The 26,046-nt window shown below is 43.5% G+C and overlaps 1 protein-coding gene across 1 annotated transcript; it reads right to left on the reverse strand.

The window, feature by feature from the left end:
• Positions 1–2,116: 2,116 nt before the first annotated feature.
• Positions 2,117–25,550, reverse strand: MTCH1 (mitochondrial carrier 1). Its single transcript, XM_072641960.1, has 12 exons — positions 25,165–25,550; positions 20,846–20,930; positions 15,400–15,506; positions 14,510–14,587; positions 12,521–12,578; positions 10,136–10,187; positions 8,080–8,139; positions 5,922–6,015; positions 4,208–4,255; positions 3,967–4,034; positions 3,509–3,584; positions 2,117–2,773 (listed from the first exon to the last, which is right to left on the reverse strand). The coding sequence occupies exons 1-12, from the start codon at positions 25,456–25,458 to the stop codon at positions 2,702–2,704; spliced, it is 1,092 nt and encodes a 363-aa protein (XP_072498061.1). The 5' UTR covers positions 25,459–25,550; the 3' UTR covers positions 2,117–2,701.
• Positions 25,551–26,046: the final 496 nt, after the last annotated feature.

Here is a 26,046-nt window from a genome sequence, read left to right on the forward strand (position 1 = left end):
AAAGGCAAGGGGCCAGGACTACAGACAACTGGCCTGATGTGACCACTTGGCCTTACTGACTTTGCCCTACTTAGCTCAGGCATCCAGCCTGCTCTTAGGAGAACCTCACACTACAAAGATGGGATATGATGCCATGGCCTCTGTACCAAGGCCAGGTTTGAGCAGATAAATGCTTAATCTAGAATTGTTCCTTGGATCTATTATTAATTATGGGCAGAGTGCTGAGAATGCCTTTGAGAGAGTCACGGCTTTCTCTGGTGATCCTAATGGAGTGTACTGGACAGCGACATACAAACAGGAATTAGTACACCCTATTTATTGTACTGGGGCTTCATTAGGACAGTACTTACGCCCCAAGATCCCAGATTTAGAGTTAATAAGGACCCTGGAGAGCTAGCCCATCCTCCCCGACCTGTTATTTTCCAGATACAGAAACAGAGGCCCAGAGAAGTTAAGTGATTTGCCCAAAAGCATACAGGCACTCAAGGTGGCAGACAGGATTTGAATCCAGGTCTCAACTCCAAACCTGTACTCATTCCCCTCTAGCACACTGCCTGTGGGAAGATGAAAAGGAGGGCAGTTTCCTTTGCTCTATCATTATCTTACTGTCCCTACCCCAGAACAAATGGATCTGTAACAAGTGAGATACTCCAGCTGTGCTCTGAGAGAAAAGGAAGCTAGTTATTATGCTACCCTTGTGGAGCCCCTGAGACATCCGCTCTAGGTGCAGAGTCCTAGAAATTCTATGCAACATGTATATATACAGCCCCCAGTTAAATGAGCCCCAGGATTCTTGATCAGAAGGTCTCCTTACAAGAGTAAGAACAGCATTGTTGGGTGCCCATGATCCTTGGTGCTCTGCCCCCTTGGGCAGAGGGAGTGCTGCAGAACCAGTCTGCACGGGGCCTCCAATGGGGGCACATCATGCCGACACTTCACCTCAGCCTTGAAACATCAGCTCTATTTATCCACAAGCCCTTCCTAACAAGGAGCTTAGATGCTACAGTATATTGAAGTCCATTTAACAGAGATACAAGGAAATACAGTGCTGCTCACTGGCTTCTGTCCCCTGCTTACATAAGATGATGTATAAGCAGCCATGCTGGGGTGAGAAATCGGCAAAGACTGCCTGTCACAGGTAACGTGCCTCTGTCCCTTCTGCTGTAAAGCTTTCTGAATACCCCATCACAGTGTTCACATTCTGACACCTGTCAAAGCTTGCAGATGATGTTTGGGTTTGGGATAATTCAGAGGAACCTGCTTGCTGAAGCTCCGGACAAGTGCGGGATGCTTGCTGCCTCTTGAGAGACGTGGGGGACTGCTTAGTATGTCAGCCTGAGGGCTGAGTCACAGCTACTTCAGAATTTCTCCATGTTTTCTTGCAAGATTGACCACCCCCCCAAACAATCCTATCTGCCTCCACACTGAGGTGGCCTGGGTACTATCATTTTGCAGTCCCCCACCAGTTCTGGTTGGGGAAGCTAGAGGGCACAACAGCTAGAACACCAGGCCTGATCTGAACTGAAATCCAGCCTCAGATACTTACTAGCTTTATGACCCTGGGCAAGTCACTTAACCCCTATTTGCCTCAGCTTCTCATCTGTAAAATGGGGACACACTGGAGAAGGAAATGGCAAACTACTCCAGTATTTCTACCAAGAAAACCCATGGAAAGTCTGTGGGGTTACAGAACTGGACACAACTGAATGACTAAACAACCACCACCAACCCCACTACTAATGGCCAGGAAACACTACTAGAAAAAACAAATACTCTAACAAAGACACCCGGACTCCAGCACATTTAGAAAGACTACATTTGATCAAGAGTATTTAACATTATCCAGGTAATCAAATACCAGACCCATATGAAACACTTCTATATACAACATTTCCATATTAGGAAAGCCAGGACAGAGTCCTTACCTAAGAGATTTTGGGTTCAAGTCTCAGATCTGTCATGTACTAGTATGTGATCCTATGATCCTAAGATCACAGCAAGATAACTCTGCTCAGCCTCAGTTTCCTTGTCTGTAAAGTGGGAATAAAAAATTCTGCCCACCTTAGGGCTGTTGAGACAATCAAATGAAATAAAGTAGGTAAAGTGCTCTGGGAACTATAGTACACCACATAAGCTTTATTAATCAAGAGTTAAGTGATATAAGATACTTATTAAAACAGGCCATCCCCCCACTCCCCAGCGGTCATGGGGACAATGTTCTATAAACTTTTAAAAGCCATATAAATTTAAGCTATCGCTATTATCGTTATTTATTGCATTTACAAAACCAAGCTGAGCAGAAGTTTGCTCATCTGTTCTCTACCTGAGTTTTGGACAACAGGGGGCATTTGCTGCCACCCTGGCTATGGGGTGATGAAGGAAGCCTCGGTGCCCTTACTAATAATTTTTTTCACTTCATTTGCAATGCCTCTGGGATGTTTCTCACAAACTGCTCCCCTGCCCCTTGTCCCGTTCTGCCAACCAGTCTTAGAACATTTTAATTCTGTACAGAGTAAGGACTTTTCAGACTGTCCCAACACTCCACTACCCCTTCCCTAGCTGCACAGCTGAAGGATGACTAATAATCACCAGAATGGTGAACATCCAACCCCACTGTATTACAGTCAGTTATCTTACAAGGAGCCTTCACTTGGGCTGGGCAGAGAGGGTGTGTTTATTATTGGAGTCACTCTATTCTGATTTAATCAATGGAGAAGCTTGAGGCTGTGGAGATTCGGCGGAAAAGCAGACTTGATCCCCGGAAAAGCTGACCCTGAAAAAACAGAACAGTGGGACAGTTGAAAAAAAGAAACCTTACTTCCTCTCTCAAATGAACCCCAGCTTCAGCTTTGGGGCAAGTATTAAAAAAACCAATAAAACAAACACAACCTATCAAAGGAGCAGAGTTTTAATGCTGGAAAGAACCTTAGACACCAATGAGTCCAACCTCATCCTTCTGCGAATGGGCACAAAAAGAAGCGATCTGCTAAAAGTTGTACTTTTCCCACTATATGGTATTACCTCCTTGGCCTTTTAACTAGGTCCTATATAGATGTGGTGAAAAGCACAGACATTGAGAACCAGGGATTCGGACCATAAATGCCCAGAAGAGAGGGTCCATCTACATCTAGTTTATGCCATTATCAAACATATCAAAACATTATGTGTTTTAAAAGTTTTATTTGATGATGCCAATGTGGAGCCACAGGGCTTTGTGAAGGGCTACTGAGACCAGGTTCCTAACAAGAAAAGAATCTTTTTTGGTACCAGCAGCCAGGTGATCTGGAACCATGATCAAGAGAATTTGTGTTTCATCCCAAACTGGCCAGTATCGCTAGAGAAACTGAGCATTTTCTCATGGAAGATGCTCTGTTTTTCCATAATGAAGGCTATTACTTTTTAAAATCTGCGCTTATAGGGAAAGAACTTAGTAATGCCAAAAAGCATTAATAAAACACTTAAAAAGAGAGAACCAAAGAAGACATTTTCCCCAAATACCTTCACTCACCTGCATGCTCAGGTATCTCCAACAGTGAATCCAGGACTTGAACACAGGGGAATAGGGAGGGAGGCCTGCCAGCAATCTGCCCAGGAGTAAAATCAAAGGGTCAGAACCAAAAAAGGGAAAAGAAAGGGGATATGCTGGCATGGCCTGAATAATGGGTAAACCAGAAATGCCCTGGCAGAGGCATCAGGGATCACAGAACATCTCCACCTGCTTTCTGCTGGTAACCAGATGGCAAGGATCCACATCTGGGGTGGGGGAAGGAAGGCACAATGTGGGAAATCTATGGAGCCAGACAGAGCTATCTTTAACTAGTGATAAGGATGGATGCAGTCTTTTGGCTTAGAAAAATCAGAGAAGAATCTCTCCAGGACTTCCCAAGTCCTATTTGTCGGGTCACGGAGGTCTTTGCGTTCTCAAAGCCCAGCTCCAAGGAAATGTAAGTCTTCACACATACATACCCACAGTTGTTGATAGCCATGAGATCACCAACCAAGAGGAAAGGGTAAGTCAGCATGCTCACTGCAATCTGAAACCCAGAGAAACCAAAATTCTCCTCAGCACATCCCTACTGATAAAAACTGTTCTGACAACTACCAAGTCTCACTTCCATCCACACCCCAAATGCCCATAAAGAGTTGGATGCCAAGCCCCACCCTAAACCAACATAGTTTTGGGCCACAGAGCTGGCTGCATACATACCCCCATTACAAACTTGGTGTAACTCCGAACTGCCAATGCTTGGCTAAACTGAAGAACGAGAAAGGAAGAGAAAGTCAAATTTACTATAGGTCTCTGGCTTCCATCTGTCCTGATCATCTCCTGCTTTAAACTGTGGTGTTCCTTCCCTTCAAAAAAATGTTCCAGAAGCAGCTCTAGTTAATCCTCATCAATGCTCTGGAAATGTCAAATTTGCTTTGACTTTCAGCACATTTCTTCCTAAGGCCTTAAAACTGGTCTCCTTTATGTTAGGACAAGGCAAAGCATGGCGAGATAAATACAGAATAAACTTTAAAAATGCATATAAGGTAACCTTGTTAGGAATTATGGAATAAAAGGGTCAATATAAATGTGATAATTTCCCAACACCCAGGGGAGGTCTGAAGCAAAGGAATAAGAGGTTACCTATTTAAGGATCTGGACTTTAACATCTACTGCTATTCCTCATCCTTGACAAAAAACAACTGTAAACCAAATTCCCTTTGGCTAAACAGCTCCTAAAATTCACCAAAGGATCTGCCCTGGTGCCTGTAGGTTTTATTGACTATCTTCATTCCAAATTTGCTCAACGGTTTAAATGTATGTTCTTGTTGTATCTTAGATTCCAGGCCACAAAGTGCTAATTAACATATGCTTTGGATTATCAGGTTGATTCCATATATGATCCAGGTAGCTGCCTAACCGCAAGTGTTGTCACCTGAATTCCTATCCCTCCCACTCCTCTCCCCCTATCTCACATACACACACACACACACGCACACACGCACACACTCAACCAAAAACAAGAGGAAATCAGAAATCACAAGTTATTTACTTCATATCTGACACAAAGCATGAAATATTTAGCATTTAGTCAGTGATGGCAGCAGATCACCCATCTTAGCAGACCTGATCAAATCTGAAGTTTCCACGGAACAGCTAAGGGCCAACGACTTCCATCCACAAAACTGGGGTGGCTAATCATATATAGTCCTTTCCTATGATGTCTCTAGCTACCAAGAAACCCCAACTCATCCCACTTCATCTAAGTCTCGTTTGACTGGAAAGGAAACTAAAACCCCTCCTTTCTCGAGATTCTCCTTCAGGAAAGGCCTTTTAAAGGTCTAATAAAACCCTTCCACATAAATGAACCAATTTGCCAAACAGCATTCAGCAGGCCAAGTTCTAAAAAGATGTTTTTAGAAAAGCTTTTAGACATGGAACATCACGTCAACTTAAGGAGAGGGACAAAGGGAAGCATCATAAGACAATATGTTCTTTAAACATCAGACTTCGAATTAATCATGGAAAATTTGTTTTGAATCACCACAATCACAGAATCATAACTGGAAGTTACCAAGAGGCCCCTGATCCAGAGAGCTTTTTAAGATAAGCTGCTCTCCAAAGGCGGCCTAGATACATAGAAGTCAATACTTTTGGTAAAAACAGATATTTCAGGATTTCTTTTCAAGAAGTTAAGAGAAACTTAAGGCAACTGAAGTGTATGTTTTTGTTTCAAACTGACAAGCTTCTCCTAGGCCTAACATTTGCAAAATCCAGACTCAAAGAAGCTCCATCCAGAATCTCTGATCACTTAAGAAATAGGTTTCTACTTCTAAAATGTTTCCTTTACATACAAAAGCAGATGGGTCCCAGTTCTACTTGTCTGGGAAGAGATAATTCTAGCCTTTCCTTAATTGCAACCAGAGTGACTCACACTGTCGTCCACCAGGTAGGCATTGATGAAGTGAGCCAGGAGGTTACAGCCCCACAAGAAGATTACATCTCCCAGGAGGTGAGGGATCAAGCCCCTGAAAACAAAGTTAAGAACCAGATATTACATTCTCTGCCAAAGTTGTGAATCCCAACATTGAAGTAGTATTCACTGACGAGTCCCAAGGGGCAGGGATGGCAGGGGAATACCTGGGTCTTGGCAGTGTGATGTAGTAGAAGATAAGAAAATCCCTGGAGTCAGACGGCCCAGGTTGAAATCCCGACGCTATCGCTGACTAGCTGTGTGACTTACAGCAAGTGACCTAAATGTTACTTTTGAGGGAAAAGCTTGTCTGGGTCTCAATTTCTTTATTTTTAAAACAAAGGAGTTGGTTTAGATCCCCAAGGTCCCTTCCAATTCTAGTCTATCATCCATGATCTTAGGTGAAAGGTTAAGTAAGGGAAAAGTCTTCCCCAGAGCTTTAGCATACCCAGGCTTCAGAAAATAAGGCACCAAGTTATAGTTAAAGTACCTGGTAACATGACCAGAGGGCTAAGCCAAATACAGTATCTGGTAGAGGAATGTTTGATCCTCTCCCTGAGATTACAAATTAGCTTTTCTCAAAATTGAGGTTTTTCATACTCCTAAAACTGTACTGATCTGAACAGTTACTCACTAGCAGCTTAATCTAGAATATTAATATGAAATGTACATTTTTCAATTCACATGAAACAAGTTCCTCAATCATCTTCCCCTCTAGAATGTTCTGCTCTCTTGATATCTTACAAATCTCAAGAATGCCCTGCAAGGAAGGTTGAATTTTTTAAAAATCTTATTTAATTTTTAATTTTTCCCAATTACTTGTAAAAAACAATTTTAACATTCTTTCATTTTTTTCAGATTTTGAATTCCAAATTTCCTCCTTCCCTCTCCTCCCCCTTCATTGAGAAGGCAAACAATTTGACACAGTTATACATGTGTAGTCATGCAAACACTTTCATGGAAGTCATTCGGTAAAAGAAAAAACAGACCAAAAAAACCCCAGGAAAAATATAGAAAGTAAAGGAAAAGTATCTTTGATCTTCATTAAGGCTCTACCAGTTCTTTCTCTGGAGATGGACAGCACCTTTCATCATAAGTCCCATAAAATTGTCTTGGATCGTATTGCTGAGAAGAGCTAAGTTATTTGTAGTAGATCATCATATAATACTGGGACTGCTGTGTGCAGTGGTCTGCTGGTCCTGCTCACTTCACTTTGCATCAGCTCATTTAAGTCTTTCCAGGTTTTTCTGAGAGCATCCTGCTCATCTTTCTTAAAGCACAAAAGTTTTCCATCATAACCACATACCACAGCTTGTTCAGCCATTCTCCAATTGATGAATATCCCCTCCCAAAGAATGTCCAATTCTTTGCCACAACTAAAAGAGCTGCTATAAATAAACATTTTTGTACACATAAGTCCTTTTCCTTTTTATCTCTTTGGGATACAGCCCTAGCAGTGCTGGTCAAAGGATATGCATGGGTTTATAGCCCTTTGGGCATAGTTCCAAAGGACTAGGAGGGTTGAATTTTAACTAATGCTCTTCAAGATGAACCCACTGAACAATTTCTGTGTGGGAAACCAATTTGCACATGGCCTCCAGGAGTCTTAAGGCAAGACAGACACTTGGGAGGCACTTGCAAGAAGTGTTACAAAATAACCAGCACAACAAATACAATTATGACAAAAAATCCACAGGGTTTTTGGTGGCCTTGATACCTGGTATCTTATATACATCCATTGCTGACCTTGCAGTTGGGCCTATTTTGAATTAAAAGCAAAATCCTGCTTTAGGGACCTCTTTAGAGTTAACTGCATCTAAGCAGGTAATATAACACAATGACATTTCCAGAATATAGTTAGTTTTAAGATAACTAACCAAATGAAGCACCTCCTAAAGATGTGAAGGTAAAGGAAACAGCACAAATAACCCTGAAAACCATCAGGGTGATCCTAGACAAATCAGTTGACCCCTCTGGAACCTAATCATTCACTTTTGGAAGAGGGTCCAATGAAAGAGCTCATGCTTGGGATACAAAGTTCTGAAACTTCCATTTGAATCAAAGTTCAACTGTCTGCTGCCTCAGAGATATGGAAGGAAGGAGAATTAAACTCACGTACGCAAAAAACCCCAGCAGTCCTTCTTCTCTGAAAATCTTCCCGATGGAGCTCAGCACACCACTGCAGAAAAGATGAAATTATGCATGAAAGAGGTGGACAGAGGACAATTCTCAGTTAGAAGGAAGCCCTGCAAGTAAGGAGCAATACAAACTTATCTTTTTTATCTGGGGAAACCCTAATGTTCACAGGAATTGGGGAAAGAGGAAGGGGAAGTGACAATCTCTCTTAGGGGATGGGGAAAGAGGCCAATTCCACAAGTCTGTGAGACCTGAATTTCAAAGACTTTTTTCCCAGCCTTATCTTGGTGCTTTTCTATGGCTAAACAAACTTTCAGTGGAGGAGATGACAGGTCAAACAGAAGTACTAGAAAGGACAATGGGAACTAGAGGGGTAGAGTAGGAAGAACACTGGATTTGGATTCTGAGGCCCTGGCTTTGAATCCCAGCTGTGTTACTGAATACCTCTGTTACTTTGGGAAAGACATTTAACCTCAGCTTCCTTGTATGTAAAATGAAGAAGTTAACTGGGGGATCTCTAGATCCTAGATCCCATGACGAGGACCCTCCCAGGAGATTCTGCATGATGAGAGGTGGGCAATAGCAGCAGGACAGCACACACAAATCATGGGCCTGGGGAATGGGAGGTAATGCTGGAGGCTGGCCACACCTTCTACTGCTTCTAAGGCCTCACAGAACGGTCAGGTCCTTCTAAGAGGTAGAGGCAGTTGTGATTCCTGGGAAGAGTGCCATGCCCCACCAAAGAGGGAAAACTAGAGCTTTTTCAGCCAGACATGCCTGGCATGGGGCACGGTAGCAGCTACAACAGCATCATGGGTATAAAAGGCAAAGGAGATACAACAGCAACTTCTGAGACCTAAAGCTATAAACTGTCAACTGTCCTGACCTGAGTGGAGCATATTCAAAGGCTAGCTGGGACTGGGCAACCTAGGAAAGAGAAAGACAGTGGGAGTCAAATCCCTTGAAACACTGTGCCATTAGGTTTACCTCCCCTTCCTTCCTCCACAGGATACCCTCCCCACCTGTCAGGCCTCTCTACCCTTTCCAAACAAGGATTTGACAAGTTATATCAGACATAATGGCCAGACCTTTTCTTCCGGCCCTCCCCCATCATTTCCTCTCCTTGGTCAAGGATATCAAGGCCAGGTTCCCAGTGGCCAGCCTAAGATCCCATGTCATGGCTTGTTTAAACATTATGCTGTCCTGAAATGGAAGCCATGCAGCAGCCTGAGTGCAGTACATATGACTTAGAGAGAAAGGAAAGTGTTGGGGAAAGTCTGTGCACTAGTGTAAAGTTTCTCCAGAGCCAGCCTCTTTCCTACATGCAGGGCTTCAGAGGGGAGCACAGGAGGCACAATCATCACTGAACAAACACTGTGTCTGTATGGCCCACATCACAGTGCCCTGTCCATGGTCTATATTCAGTAAATGTCTACTGAATGAATTAACAAATGAACAAATGAACCCAGAGCATACAGTGATTGTGATAATGTAGGTTGATGGAAAAGCCAAGGTATTAGGAGTTGCCAACAAACTTTAAGACAGGCCAGAAAAAAGTATGAGAATGAACTTCCCAAGACTGACCAATAGGTCATGCTAGACCTGATGTCACCTTGGGGAGTTGGGTCAACTCCAGAGCCCAGGGAATTATGGACCAGAGTGGACCCCATACTGGAATTCAAAGATGTCTTCTATCCTTAATAGTCCTGGAAAGACTATCTCTTGTTCTCAGGACCAGACCCAAGGCGACCCTGACTGGGAGTCTGGAAAAGCACAGCTTGCAGCTCCCTGAGGATCTAATGCTTTTTTCTCATATGACTAGAAAAGCTCTGAGCTATAAGAGCAATATAGCTTTCAGGTCAGAGAAAGAAGCAGTTCAAGTTCTTGCAGACTAGCTGCCTGCACCATTTATCTGGGCAATGGATGGAGATCTAGGGAGACCTTAAATGAGATGGTGAAGAGATCAGACCTGGGCATTCCCACTAGACATCTAAACAGCAAACAAATGTTTGCATCAAAGGATACTCAGAATCACCCACCTGTATTTGACCTCCCGCCCCACGAACTGGACCATACAGCGCATCGAGATGACTAAGGGAGGAAAACAGAACTAAATACAAGTAGTCAGGTGCACCAGTGCCCATACTCACCCATGTCCTTGGCCCCACAATATCTAACATGGAAACTGGTATGAGTCACAGGAAGGGAAGAAAAGAAAAGGCAGGTGTGGTGCAGTGTCAAGACCAGTAGAAATGGAGTCACAGAATGTGGATTCGAAGCCTGTACCTGCTACCTGCTAGTTGTGTAATTTTGAGCAAGTCTCTCCTGCGGGCCTTAGTTTCCTTATCTAAAAAATGAGGAGCTAAGCACAGTGGGGCTCCAGGATTCCTTCTGCTCTCAATCCTGTGGTTTCTATTTGGGATAGAAGGGTGGGGTGTATACAATTGCCAACACACACCCTATCTTCTAGTCAAACTGGACTACTTGATTCTAAACTTGTCCCACACCCTTCCCACCTCTGCCAACTTCAGCTCTTTGAAAGGTGTGCCATGCCTGATCCTCCCTGCTTCATTTCCACAGGTCCAGACTCTGATCAAATTAACAGAGGACCTGAGTTCAAATTCTAGCTTTGCTACTTACTTATCCCTGAGTGGTCTTGGGCATCTCATTTGGGGCTGGAGGAGGTGATCTCTTTCTTCCTGCTCTATACTTATATCACAAGCCAAGATCTCCATGAGTAGGTAGAAATTATCATGGGAGCAGCCAGGAGGCTCAGATTTTCTATCTCAATTTAGTGTGAATCAGGTGGGGAAGATACGCTGGAACAACCTCAATCCTGCCTTGGTAGGAATCATATCTCTTATCACAAATATCACTTAAAAAGTCACACTTAAGGAATACACAGGTAAATGTGTGACAACCAGCTAGTTATCACAGTAACAACAGGAGAACATACTAGACAGATTGAGAAAGCAGGAGCCAAATCAATATGGAGAAGTTTCTGGTTGGAAGCAAGTGAACACCCTTTAGTTTATATTAAGAAAAAGTCAACAAGAGGGAGGATGCAAGGGAAGGAGCTCAAGTTTTTCAAAATGCTAAATGAATTTCTTGCTTTCATTACTTGATCTTTCTTTTTCTAGAATAGGATTTTATTAATTGTACATTGATATCTGCAAAAAGGATTTGGTTGTCAAGTCAAAAAAGAATAATATGATCCCCAAGGAGAGGGAAGAGGACATGTCTCTTCACACCTCCCCTGTGCTCTTGTCTGTAATGCTAATATAAGATTAATGGTGGGTGGAGGGGAAGAGTTAAAGATCTTCCCTGCCCATTAATAGGCCTCAAGATACCTTGTGTTAATTTCTAATGAGGCACTGGGTCCCAAGGGTTGTGCCCTCTGGCTCTGAAAAGTGTATATATACTTTGAGGTGAAGTTTTACTTTGGGGCTTATTTTTTTTGGAAGAAGGTTGGTGTGACCAGACAAGACTCTGGGTAGCAGCTAAGGAGCCCCCCTGGCTTTGAAAACCCAGATGTTTGTGTTTCTCTCTCTGGTAATGATGTATGTACCATCTATGGTCAGACAGCTAGAAGCCCTGTCTGTTGGTCTTTCTGTTTGTGTTTTCTCTGAAGTTCAGGGAGCTGACTTTTCCCCTGAACTAAGTGAATGATATATGTGCTTGATTACAGTAGATTGTCGGCCCCTCAAAAGTTGCGTTCCTTTTAGAAAAGCAGATCTAAGAACTTGTGCAGCAGGCCCTCCTGTGTATGTTGGGGTTCTTTCTGTTACATTATCTAATTGGACTATTTTCAGTTGTGAATGTACTCCCAAGTTTTCTCATTTCTATACATTAGTTTATGCCATACCTTTGCTTGGCTTGTCATCATTATCTTGCCATAGGCTGCCCCCCACTTCTCCATGTCCATGGAGTTAGTTCCGATCAGATTAACAGAGGACCTGAATTCATATCCTGGCTTTACTTACTACTTTGTGAAGTGGCTAAGTTACTTAAACTCAGCAGAACTCAAATTTGTCCCCTAAAATGAAGCAGAATTAGTTGATATCTAAGATTCCTCTGTACCTTTCTAAAACCTAGGATCTTAAAAAAAAAAAAATAAAGAAATTATCAAGGTTTGGGAAGACAAGATTCTTGGAGACTTTACTCTCTGAGCAAGAAAAATCATAATTATCCTATGATAGATGTCTTGCTTTTCATCCTAACAATGTGATGCCAAGGGCACTACAGCTTACATTAGGAAGTTTCAGATAACTAACCACCTGGAAATATCAGCATTTGAAGCCACTACCTCTAGCTGACAGGTCAAAGGGAGAGTTCTTAATTATACTTCCCACTTAACTGTAGGACTTAGACCAAATGGAAACTATTTTAGATTTGATTTCAAATGTACTTTTCCCCAGACTCACCATGCAGGGGGTGAGAGAGTACCCTGGACACACACTGTATCACCATCTCATGGGAAGTCTAGGAAAAAAAGGAGGGAGTTAGGAGCAAAGCCTGGCCCAGGTATAAGACCCAATGCACTTGGCCATGGAACATAAGTAGCCTTTATGGGGAAAACAACCCAAATCAGCAGTTCACAGGGTGCAGTTCAGATCGGATATCCCATAAAAAGATACCCTACAAAAAGAATTCTTCCTCTGCTCCACCCTAAACTTCCACAACCCAGGATGATAGGATGTGCAACACTGACTTGAGGAAGACTTCTCAGCTGAGAGAATTCAAAGACTAAAGTGATCTGTGTCTTAGAGTCATCTATTTATCACTTAAATGAACAAATATTTAGCGTTTACACTGTGCTAGGATTTGAAAATGGGCAGTATAGTTTCTGAGACAGCAAGTCCTATAGTTTAGAAGACTGAGATGGCATTTCAGGCTGGAGTAACTGGGGAAGGTTTCAGTCCTAGAAGAAGGTAGGCCTAGATTGGCTTTTGTTCATCATTCCTGGTGTCCTGAACTATTTGTTACAGGCAGAGAAACATCAACATGTTTCCTTTAGGTCTCAAAATAATTCTTCTGTTATCATTCCATCCCCTAAACCCTTTTTATTTGGTCCAATTTTGCCCTACAAATTTAACTATAAGATTTCTTAAAACTCTATATAACCTGTCACCAATTCGTTCTCTACCATGGCTATAATAGAGACAGCTATTCATTTTCTTTCTGTGCATTATTTGTAGCAAGATCACAGCATTCAATTCTTAAATAACAAAGGCTAACGGTGGTTTTAAATTTATCATCTGCTTTCAGTGCGCACATCCGGCCTGATGTTGTTATTTCTTCTTCTACATTCATTCCTTTCTTTCAGTCTCTCCTGATAATGTGGTAGAGTCATGGTTACAGTACACAAGACAGGGAGTGAGAAAACCTGGGTACTAGTTCTGTGGTACTACTAACAACCTGTGTGTACTAGATAAATCAGGAATGAATTCACCTCTCTGGGCCTAAATTTCCTCAAATGTTAAAATGAGCCTGGCAGAATCTCTAAGCCCCAACATGCTACGATTTGGTAATGCTAGTCACAGCCAAGTCTAACATGGATGATCACAATCTCTTCCTTACCAGACTTTAGACCTTTAGCATCAAGCTTACTACCAGTTAATGCTTAATGCTGCTCTCCACATCAATTGGCTATGTGGTCCCCTGGCTACACCTCCCTTGTGGACCTGCTAAGGATCTTCACTCTGTGCTTCAAAACTTTTCTAAGATACTTCAGATAATATCACTCATCTCATTTCCTTCTTCACCTCCAACTCTTCCAATGGACATTTCCTCAATTCTTTTTCATTCAATTACCCTCTTTCTGTCTCTAAGCCTTCTCCTAAATCATGAATTATACCACTTATACCCTGGCAGTTTATCATTCAAGTGACTCCTAAAAAAACCTTAACTTTTCCTGGAAAAATAAATTCCTCTATCCCATCTCATCCAAGCAATATTTGGAGTTCATCAATTCGTTCTTCTTTCATCTGCCCATAACACATCCTAACCCTTTAGTTCATTACTAATGTTTCCAATTCATTTACTCCATACCTGAATGGTCATTCTTAGTTCCCAGAATATAGGAAATGTGTCTAACTGACAGTGTAGAGTAGAACACTACCTAAGTGCTTAACAAATACTCCTTCTTAATATTGACAGTTAAATAGATCTCCAGTTCCCAAAATAAAACTGACAGAAAGATGAGGGAAAGATGAGTTGAAGAGAAGCTACCAAAAAGGCTTTCTCATCCCTTCTAGACAGCCTTAAGTGACCACTGTTCACTACTACTCACCTCTCCTCTCCTTCCCCATCCCCCCCCAGATGGTGATCAACCCCAGTTCAAAGCTCTGGTGTCTAGCTCTCCCCTGGCCTACTTTAATCTTTAAGTGATATTCACTTAAGGTGACACTCACCTCTTTCACTACCTTCTTCAGTGATGTCCTCACATCATCCTTGCTGGATACATGTTCTAACTCCTCCAAAGGGAAGGCCTGAGACAGGGAATGAACAGAGAGGAAATGATCTCCTAAATACAAAATTGGACATGGCCACCAGCTTTGCCCCTAAGATCAACTGTTAGGAAAGAAACAGTCACAGAGAGATAGCCAAGATGGAAGAGATCTTGGTGAGCCTTTCAGCAGACTCTACCCCTTGCTCAGTTTTTCTTCTGCAATACCCCTTTGATGAATCTAAGATGATTCCCTCAGTAGAGGGTTATTCCTAAAGTTACCCAGACAAGCAAAGCAGTCATTTGCTTTCATGGGCCTATAGTAGTCATCTGTGGAGGACTAGAAAAAACCCAAAAAATTCTTAACTTGACCCTATATTGGTCTAACTAGGCCAGGCAGCACAATGTAATGGAAAAACAAATGGATTTGGAATCAGTAGGTTCAAATCCAGATTCTGCCATTTAATAAATATAGGAGAGACCTTTTAGGCTCTGGTTTCCTCACCTATACAATAAGGGGGGGGAGGGGGGAGAGAAGCCTTCCAAGGTCTCTGACATTTCTAAATCTATGAATCCAGGGAGTGGTCATTCTTTGTCTTATGCAACTGTGTAAGGAACACTTTATAACTTTTTTCAGAAAGGTCTATAGCCAGATAAGAGAATTAATTTGTACAAGGCCAATGCCCCCCCAAATTCAGGAAGTGACAGTCAAGTGGTTTTAACCAAAGGTACAGTACAGAGTATAGCACTTTAGAACGTGGCCAGGGCACATTCCGTTCCTAAAGTGACGTCACAGAGGACCTAAATTAACTGTGTGGCATGATGCATGGACATGAAGCATGTCCATGGCCTTACCTTTTTCACACTGCCCCGGGACAGGGTAGAAAGAGCACTAGACATGAGCCTTGGACTCAGGCCTCGGAACAGTCCCCTCTTCCCATCCACTTGTACGATATGTCTGGCTGTACAAAAATAAAGATATGTTTCATTCCCATCCCATTTGACAATTAATTTCTACTTGTGGTCACTACAACCTAAATTTGATCAAATAACTATTTCCTCACAGTATTCCAAAATAACCTGACCTTGGATGATCAGTAATGTGTATTTCAGTTGTGACTTTAAAGAGAATAGGTAACATCAAGAAAAAAAAAAAAACTTTCTTCTGGAATTGTAGAAAAAACACTGGTTCAAGTCCTGGCTCTGGTGACCCCTCTCTGAGATTCATTTTCTTATCTGGAAAATGAGGATAATATCTGCATTATGTACCTCTCAGAACTACTGTGATGAAAAGCACTTTGTGAATACAAAAGCACCATATATGAATTATTATTTCCTTGGCCCTTTTCTCTTTTTAAAAAAATGACCAAAGAAAGTTAAATATTTTCCTTAGTCAACTTTAAAATAAATCCTTCCTTTTCAAGTTTCAACTGCAGCGTTTCAGCTCCTTAACTCAAACAATGTGGATAAGAAACCCATTTCATTCTGTGCAAGCCTTAAAGAGAAAAAAAAACAGTTTTTCCAAAGGCAGTAAAAAAGTTCTGGGCAGTAACTCCAGGCCTGCCAAGTGGTGAGGGAGATGGAGAGCAGAGAACAAGCGAGTACTCAACTGCCAAGGCCTCTCACTCATCACTAACGCTGAGGGAGCTATCTAACTGACTCTTGTATCAGGTATACAGGGCTGGAGGGGAGAGAGGGCCCAGCCTCTGAACGTTAGCAGGCTGTTTTCAAAACACTGTAAGCAATTTGTGATGGTAAAACCTATCAGTGTACAAAAAGCAGGTTCTTTGCTCCAGAAAAGTGTCCCTTCACTACTTTACTTGATCAAGTTTTAAAAAATCTTTCTAATAAAACTAGAGTCTCATTCAGAAAGCCTGAAAGTCCCCTTACTTTCCAACCAACGCCTATTTCCCCTTTGTGTCCAGACGCTCAGCTCTCTCTAGACATCTGGTGGCTGTGAACATACATTGCAGAAATAAAAGAAAATGTGAAGGAGTTTTCACACCCCAGTTTGACTTGGCTAGAGAGGAAGACTGGAGACTCTGTAAAAATTATCTGAGTGTTATTTGTTCTAGGCATATGCTTTGATAGTTAGAAACTAAGACAAAGGAACAAAGAGCTAAGGATAGAAAGGGAGGGAGCATCAGGAAAGAGCTGCATGGTTAGAGTGTGTATTAGGGCACTGGGCTTAGAATCCAGAGCCCTGCATTCGAATCTTAACTCAAAAAAAAAAAAGTTTCTTCTCTATCTGCAAGATGGGGACAGTCCTCAAACTACTTATTTCACATGGCTGTAGGGTGGAAAGTGCTTTATAAAACTCCGTGAAAGGCAGGGGCCATCTGCTGGGATGTCTAGTGCTCCCTTAGAACAGTGTACATAGTGATCTGCAAATAGTAAATGCTTAATGTTCATATTAATATTTATTCTCAATTTATCTCTAGCCATAAGCCTAGAAATAAGCTAGATCTAAATTATTTAAATCTCAAATTTTGTTTAACCATCGTCATTTGTTACAAGGGGGCACTTCAGGAGGACTAGGGTATTGGGAAGGCAGCCAGTGTTTATCCAGGAATGGCTGGTGTAAAAAACAAAAAACTCATGGAGCCTCTAATGTGGTAGGTTTTCCTAGCTCCACGTGGTGGTAAAAGCAGGAGGAAAAATTGTTGGTGGTAATAATTTCCTAGTCTCTTGGAACAGCAGTGTCAAATTCAAACAGAAAATGACCTTAGTGGGCCATTTACTAACTTAGAAAACCAAAAATTTACAAGATCTCTGTTATATTTTTATTTCTTTTGTTACACCTTTCACTTTATCTTTTAAAATTTGGTTCAGGAGCACTCCTGAGCCAGGGGGCTTCATTTGACATCTGTGCCTTAAGAACATGCATCATGGCACAGTGGAGACAGATCACCACCATACAGACTCACTGGCTAACCTTGGGAAAAGCACCTAAACTCTCTTTCTGATCCTTAATTTTCTTATCTATGAAATGGGATAAGAATCCTTATTTTTTTCCATCTCAAAGAGCTATGCTAACGGCAAATGAACAAAAGTGAGAGCACATTTTCTGAAGAAAAAGAGAGCAGAAATTCAAGATAATATCTGTAGGGCTATTATAGCTAGAACTCTTCAAAGAGACCTCAACATTGACAATTAGCTAGGTTAGCTTGAAACTCATGATGCTCCCCATTCTCTGGTTAGTTTGGTCCCCAAAGAAAGAAATTTAACCTCATAAAGGGCAGATCCAGCAAACAAGCAATAGCAAATATGAGGAAAAGTTCTTGCCCAGTTCAGAGCATGGTTACAACCTTTCCAGATCTGATAAACTGCTGAGGCAGGAGTCTGGCCACCCTCTGGTTAAAGCAACACTAATGGATCCTTAAGAACCAGCTCCTGTGGGAGCCTCTCTGGCCCTCTTCAATGGGAAAAGGGGTAACTGGAGTGGGAGTTAGGATAGTGGGAAGACTGGGAACACAAGGGACCAGGAAGGAGGAGGGAAAAGAACAAAGCTTATAAGAAAGGGATGTGGGAATGGAGGAAAGACAAAGGGGAACCAAAACAGACTGGGACTAGCACTGGGCAAGAGAAACCAAAGCCTTGTGTACATACCTGGATGTTAAGGAGTTATTAGTGAAGTTGGCAGCATGTAAAGCATGTGAAACCATAAACACTACCGACTACACAGATACACTGTGTTGAGCATGGCTCTGCTACAATCTGGGCTAAGTCATTTCATTTCCTGGGGCCTGTTTCTTCCTTGGACTGGATGATACTTAAGGGCCGGCCCATCTCTGCCATTCTGTGTCTATGATTCCAAGTATTTCTCCCAGCACTGGATTCAATGTGGCTGCTTGTGATATTTCTTAAGGTGTTCTTCCCACTATTTAGGACCACAGGAGGTAGAGCGAAGAGGGCTAGACTTGGAACTAGGAAATCTGGATTTAAATCTTAGTTCTGACGTTTAATAGCTCCCACTTAATGTAACCATAAGCAAAGTGCTTTGTAAGACTTAAGAGCTACAGAAATGTCAATGAGTATTACTGTTCTTAACATTATGAGCTGGGAACTGCCCAGACTGTCCAAAGCACCCTCTAGGACCTGGACTGTCATTAAAAAGAAAGAAGTGATGACAGAAATTTGAATCTCTACTCATAACACCTAGGCTCAAGTCAAATATAGAGCCCCTTAGGATACTGTCCCTATCTGGAAGTAGGGAAAATGGGTAAAAAGTATCTTAACAGGCATTCCTTACTCTCTTTTCAGAGCTATCACTGGCTAATGGTAATATGAATAACAATTTAATTATCCCAGGCCTCTGGTCACACAGACACACAGACACAGACAGACAGACAGACAGACAGACACACACACACACACACACACACACACACACACACACCTGTTAACATACAAGAATTTTGGTTTTAAGATTCATTGATTTCCCTCAATCTCCAACCTTTTTTTTTTTCTTTTTCCCAGGTGTCTGGCCTCCCCCATACCACCACCACTGAAAAAGGACTCATTCCTGTCCCTTCATTCCTCATTTAAGGGCAGACAGATCCCTTAAATAAACAAAAAAAAACCCAATAAATGAAGTAACTTCCCCAAAGAACTACTCCTTCTGCCTGGCTCTCCTCTGCTCCCAATACCAAGAAGAGAACTGGGGAGAGAATTGATATTCATGGTTTTTTGAGTAGTGGAGCTTCTCCCAAAGCCATTGTGAACTGACCAAAGGCTAGAGAGGGAGAGTCTTATGAAAATAGGTGTGAGATGACCTCAGCCTGAACTTCCTTTTGGCTACAGAATCAGAGAAAAGGAACCATTTTTGGGGAAGTTGCATCCATGTTTCCTGATGTTCTTTGAATGCTGGGAAATAAAAATGACTACGATTATTAGAAAGAATGACTGAGGGAGAAAAATGAGAATTTCCCTCAAAGTAGTGCTAAAGCAGAGGTGCTCAAATGGCTACACTGGTGAGAAAGAGTGGGACATGTGAGAAGGGATCATGAAGCAGTTAACCACCTCATTTTAGGATCACAAAATCATAAAATCTCTAAAAGAGACATTAGAGATCACCCGACCTAACACTTTTATCTTCTACAGGGTGAAACCAAACCCAAAGAAGTGGTGTGAGTAAATAAAGGTTACACAGATAGCTAGTAAAACAGGTTTGAACCTGAGCCTTCTGTTTCCAAATCCAGGACTCTTTCCACTGAACTACAAGCGGCCTCTTCTGCAGTACAATGAGGTCCAAAGGGAGAGATGATTTGCCTTTACACGTAGATAGAACTCTATAGGTTTCAAAGCATTTTAACAGACATTTTAATATTTAAATTTAATTGAGACTTCCAAGTAAGCACAGCGCAATGACAGGTATGAAATCCAATTTTTAATTTTTGTTTATTTAATTGTTTTGCAATGAACAAGCAGTTATTTTCTCTTCTCCCTCTGCCAATGAAAAGGAAGGAAGTGCAGTGGACGGAGGATCAGGCCTGGAGTCAGGAAGATTTGAGTCCAAATTTGACCTCAGACATTTACCAGTGGTGTGGCCCTGCGCAAGCCACTTAACCCTGTTTGCCTCAGTTTCCTCATCTGTAAAATGAACTGGAGAAGGAAATGGCATCACCCTAGCATCTATCTACAGTCAGACATGACTGAAACAACTCAACAACAACAAAATAACTGAGCATGACCACTAAAAAGTACTCAGTACTTGCAATAAATATTGTGCGTAAAGGAATGGGGACTCAGCAGCTTCCAATTCTAGGCGTCTTCCCTCTGTTTCTGTTCACTCCTCATAAAATGAACAGGGCTGAGTGTTGGGTGGGTGGACAAAATTCTTTCTACAAGGAGCTGGAACCAAAGCTGCATTTTCTACTTCCAGGGGCCCAGATACTAGATCACCAGTTTCTTAGTCTTTGGCTACATTCTCCAAATTCCCTTCTCCACCCCTGGCTCAAACCAAACAGAATGACTGCATTGTTCCCTTGATCCATTAGACCAGGGGTGGGGCACCTGACTCCTCCAGGCCATATGTGGCCTTTTAGGTCCTTGGGTGCACTTTTTTGACCTAGTCCAGGTTTTACACAACAAATCTTTTAATTGAGGGGATTTGTTTGGTGAAGTTTGGATTCAGTCCAAGGCCACCCTTGAGGACCTAGAGGGTCACAGGTTTCCCACCCCTGCATTAGACTCAGCCAGAAAGCAGTTTGATCTCTCCTCTTCCATCTCAGTTGAGCAGAGTTGGGCCTGAGGCCTCTTTCCCAAGTATTTTCCCACGATGGATGTAAAGACTACTCACCATAGGTGAAGAAATTGGGCAAGTAGAAGACCTTCCTCCCCAGCACATTGGTCCCTACAGTGGGAGGCAATGGTTCATGCCCGACCTTCAGATAAAGAAAACAAGCTTAGGTCATTCATGTTCAACCATGCTCACCCTAGTCACTGTTTCCTGGTACCTGTTTCCCCTTCTAAGCACCAATTGTGACAAGGACCCTACAAATCTCCTTGCTCTGTCCCTCCACCCATCCCCCTACCCCCTCCATATGTCTTGTATCCATGTATCACTTCTCCAGGGAGTAATTTCACTAGATACTGATCAATATCCCAGCTATTCATCATCCTGAAGTCTCTCAATTAGCCCTGACAGACACATACAAATATCCTAAATGCCGGTTTCTTCATTCCCAGCCACATCTATTTCTCATCTATGTCTGTTTCCAATCATTCCCTAAATTACGGTCACAAATATCATATCATAGCTTACCAGTCATATCAACCATAACCAAATCCCATTCATATCCTCTACAACATGCCCCCCAAATCCTAGCTTTGAGACCCTGGATAAGTCACCTTATAAGACTGTTTTGCTCTCCATAAAATAAAGGTGTTGGGCTTGATAATCTTTAAGGCGTGGGGGCGGGGCCCTTCAAACTCTGCTATTCGATGACTCTGATCATCCCCACAACTGAGAATCTCAGTTTGAGGGAACCTCAGAGGTAATCCAGCCCAACCCTAAATAAGAATTTCTTCTTTAACATAGCTAACAAGAATCTTTTCAGCTTATACTTGACAATCTCCAATGAAGGAGAACACATGCTGCTCCCAAGGTAACCCATTCCAACTTTGAATAAGCTACTTGCCAGGAAAATTTTCCTTACACTGAGCCTACAATGACCAGCAACTACACTGCTCCTAGTTCTACCCCCTATAGCCAAGTAGAAGAGTCTTCCTTCCATGTGACAGTCTTTTAAATTACTAGTAGGCTAACATATTGTTTCCCACCTTCCCCTACTTCCCAATCTTCTCTTCTCTAGATTAAATATTCCTCAGCTCCTTTCATCAATACTCACATAGCACAATCTCGAGGCTGTGCACCATCCTGGTTACCTTTTCCTGAACATCAGCTTATTAATGTCCTACTCCACATTAAGGTGGTCTCCAAAAATGAACAATATTCCAGACTGGGTTCACCTAAGACAATGTATGCTTCTCTTAACTTTTTTGATCTCCATAACCCATTATCAACTTATAATGAGTTACAATCCACCAAAACTTTCAAATGTTTCATATTGCCTGTTGTCTAGTGACACATCCCCCAGCTTGTATTTTGTTAGGGCGATTTTTTTGGACACAAGTACTAGATTTGCCATTGGTCCTTATTAATTTTCCACTTATTCTAGTTAACACAATGTTCTGGTTTGTCAAGATATTTTTGAGGTTCTGACTCATGTCCCGGTTGTGCAATTCTGGGTTCTGTGCTATCTGCAAATCTGATAAGCATGCCTTTATTGAAGTCACTGATTTAAATTGCTGTACTGCACTGAGCCAAGCACAAATGCTTGGGGGCACTCCAAGTGAAAACCTCCTTTCAAGCTAAATCATCAGTGATGACTTAGTGATGAGTTTTTGTGTCCAGCTACTCAGCCAGTTCTGATTCCAACAAACTGCTTGGCTGACAAGAACAGCACAAGATTATCAAATGTTTTGTTAAAATCCAGGTATGGCATTTCCCTGATCTACAGTCTAGGTAGTAAAAAAAAAAAATGAATTAAGTCAAGCTGGTTGACCATCTCATTCCTATTTCACTCTCAAATCTTAGTTATAACAAATTCCAAACATACCAAATCTGTCATGTCCATTCCCAATCATCTCCAAATTCCTGCCACATGTATTTCCAATTACCTTCAAATATCAGTTATTCCAATTCCCAAGTCATGTTCATTTCAAATTTACTTTCAAATCTGTTAAATCTAGTTTGTGCCACACCCAAATATACCACTCTCAAATGTGAATTACTCCCATTTTAGGCACCAAGTTTGTCTACCCCAACCCTACTTATTCTCAAAACTGAGGTACCCCACTATACCCAAACACAAAGTTGTTTCTCCCATTTCACAGCTCCCCTGAGCTGTCACCCCAAATCTCAAACCCAAATGTCACACTCATTTTATACCTCCCCAAATCCCTGTAACTCAAAATCTTGGTCACACCTAGACCTTACATCCACTCTATAAATCCTCACATCTCACCTAAGTGTCTCACTGCATTACCCAACAATCACAAATTCAAGTTCCTCTGGTCCCCAGCAACCTAGGAATATTTGCCCCCATTCCATTCACACTCCAAATTTCCTCCTACATTGATCACACATAACTACACACCCAAATCTGATTTCCAGTCCTCAAAAAACATCACTCTAAAATCTAAAACTAGTCACTTCAAGCTCACACGCCAAATCTTTCTACCCCATTCCACATATACCCAAGCTGTCACCTGGAAGTTTTGCTCACATTCATTCCACATATCCCCAAATCTTAATTACTCCTGTCCCCAATTACAAAGTGGAAAGAACTCCAGATTTAGAGCCAACCAATCAATGAGCTTTTATTAAGAGCTTACTCTGTGCTAGGTACTATGTTAGGTACATTCACAAAGAATGAAAAAAATCCCTACTTGCAAGAAACCTACATTCTAACAGGAGAGATGACAAGGACATATAAACATACACACCATAAGTATAAAGTTAAATATAATTATGTAGAAAGTAGTTAGATACAAAATAGTTTGGAAGGGAAGGCACTAGCAGGTGGAGGGACTAGGGAAGTCTTCATGCAGAAGATAGTGTTTAAACTGCCTACTTAACAGCAGGACTCTATGAGCATTACGTACAGCGTGTAAAGTGCAGTGTGTGAGGAACAGAGGGAACCCCTTTGGCTAGATCAGAAGAGTTCAAGGAGAGAAAGTAACATCCAGTTAGGCTGGAAAGATAGATTAGGGTTAGGTTGTGAAGGGCCTTAAAAGCTAAACAAAGGAGTTTATATTTAATCTTAGAGGACAAGAGAAACCTACCAGAGTTTATTGAGAAAATAAATCTGTGCTTAAGGAAATTATTTTGGCAGCATGTGTAGGATGGATTGGAGAGTGGAAAACACTTGAAGCAGGGGGATGTATTAGGAGGCTAATGCAATAAGTCAGGCCAGAAGTAAAAAAAGTTTGAATGCAAGTGATAGCTGTGTGAGTGGAGTGAGTGAGAGAGAGAGAGAGTGAGAGTGAGAGTGAGAGTGAGAGAGTGAGAGAGTGAGAGAGTGAGAGAGAGAGAGAGAGAGAGAGAGAGAGAGAGAGAGAGAGAGTGTGTGTGTACCTATATGAGGTCACTAACCTCTCTGAGTCCCAGCTTCCCTATTTATAAAAGGAGGAGGTTGATAATTCCAGACCACTGATAATGAAAGAATGCTCATCATCCCTTAAAAGGGAGATACAGCCTATGTGGGAACTGGTTTTACTTGATAGTGTCTATTTGTTATAGGAGTTTTGTTTACCTTTTATTTTTTTAATAGTCAGGGAGGTGTAAGGGAGAAAAAAACTAAATGCTTGTGCTGAAAAAATAACAAAATAAACTTCAAATGAGGAGGCTGGACTAGATCCCTTCCATCTCTCTTTTCAGATCTGAATGTCTCCTGTTCTAGATCTACCTATCCTGTCACCCAGGAACCTCAGCTTCAAATCTCACACACGCATCTCACTCCTCTCTCCAGTATCCATCAGCAGGCACAGAGCTCCATGATCACAATCTCTCTCTCTCTCACTGGACCTTTTCCCTTAACTGGATCCCCACCCCCAACCCCCAACGCCCACCTCAGACTCTCTCCTAACCCTAACCTCCCTCTTACTAGTTCTCTCCACAGCCCCAAACCCCCTCCACTCCTCGGTCCTCTCCTTCCCCCTTAACTCCTCTACCTCCCCTCCCCTCCCCTCCCCTCACTCCCCTTCTCCCCCTCCTCTCTTCCGAAGTCCCCCACGCAGGTCTCTCCCCCTAGCCTGACCCTCTCCCCTTCCCCCGGGCCCCCCCGGATTGCTGCTCCCCCCTCCCCGACTCCCCTCACTTTCCTTCCAACCCCCTCTCCGTGCCCCTCGGCCCCACCTCGGCTCCCCTCTCCTCCCCTCTCCCCTTCCCCCGGGCCCCCCCGGATTGCTGCTCCTCCCCCCCGGCTCCCCTCACTTTCCTTCCTGCCCCCTCTCCGTGCCCCTCGGCTCCCCTCCCCGCTCCCCTCTCCTCCCCTCTCCCCTTCCCCCGGACCCCCCGGACTGCTGCCCCCCAGCCCCAGAGCCGGGGCGCACCTGAATGAGCAGCTTCACGTAGAAGAGCGGGTGGCTCAGCGCCGTCACGCCGGCCCCCAACGCCAGGAACAGGGCCTCGGTGGCCGCGGAGCCATCCCCGGTTCCCAGGGCAGTCGCGGCCGCCGCCTCCACGCCCCGGGACGAGGCCCGGGGCGGCCGCGGGGGCTGCAGTCCCCACGCCCCAGCCCCCGGCGGCGCTCCCCGCTCGGCGCCTCCAGCTCCAGGTTCCGCTCTCACCATCCCCCCGGCGCCGCAGCCAACCCGAGGCGCCACTTCCGGGTCAGAAGCCCCCATGGGGTCCGGGCGCAAGGTCACTCCCAGTCACGTGACGGAGGAACGGCGTTCCCCCCTCCACCCTCTCCTTCGGGATCCTCGGCTTCTCCGGGAAGGAAGAGGGGAGCGGAGCGGGGCAGGGGCGGGCCGTACCATTCCACCTAAGGAGGAGGCGGGGCCGGGGCAGGGACCAGCGGTCCGCCGGGCTGGCCCTGCCGGCCTGGGGCTGCGGAACTCGAGGCTGCTCGTGGGCGGCGGAGCGGGGCTCGAGGAGCTCGGAAGTCTGGGCGTGGCGGCGGGCTGGCCGGAGTTAGCTCCGACCCTCGGCGGGGCTTCTCCCGCGGCCCCGGGCGGTGGCACCTGCCGGCTGTTTGGAAGCCCGGGCCGCTCCTCAGAGCAGAGGAGGAGGAGTTTGGGTCAATACCCCGGAGAGCGTCCCCTGGGCAGGACGCTGGAGAGCTCCCCGCTCACGTGCTCAGAGGCGGCGTGCTGAGCCGGGCTGGGGAAGCCCGACGGCCCCGGCCCACACTGGGTGACCTTGAGCCAGTCTCCTAACACTTCTGTTCTACCCTCCGGCTCAAGAATACCGGGGCAGTTCTTGATAAAAGA

The sequence above is a fragment of the Notamacropus eugenii genome, chromosome 2 (genome assembly GCF_028372415.1).
Source record: "Notamacropus eugenii isolate mMacEug1 chromosome 2, mMacEug1.pri_v2, whole genome shotgun sequence".
NCBI lineage: Eukaryota > Metazoa > Chordata > Mammalia > Diprotodontia > Macropodidae > Notamacropus > Notamacropus eugenii.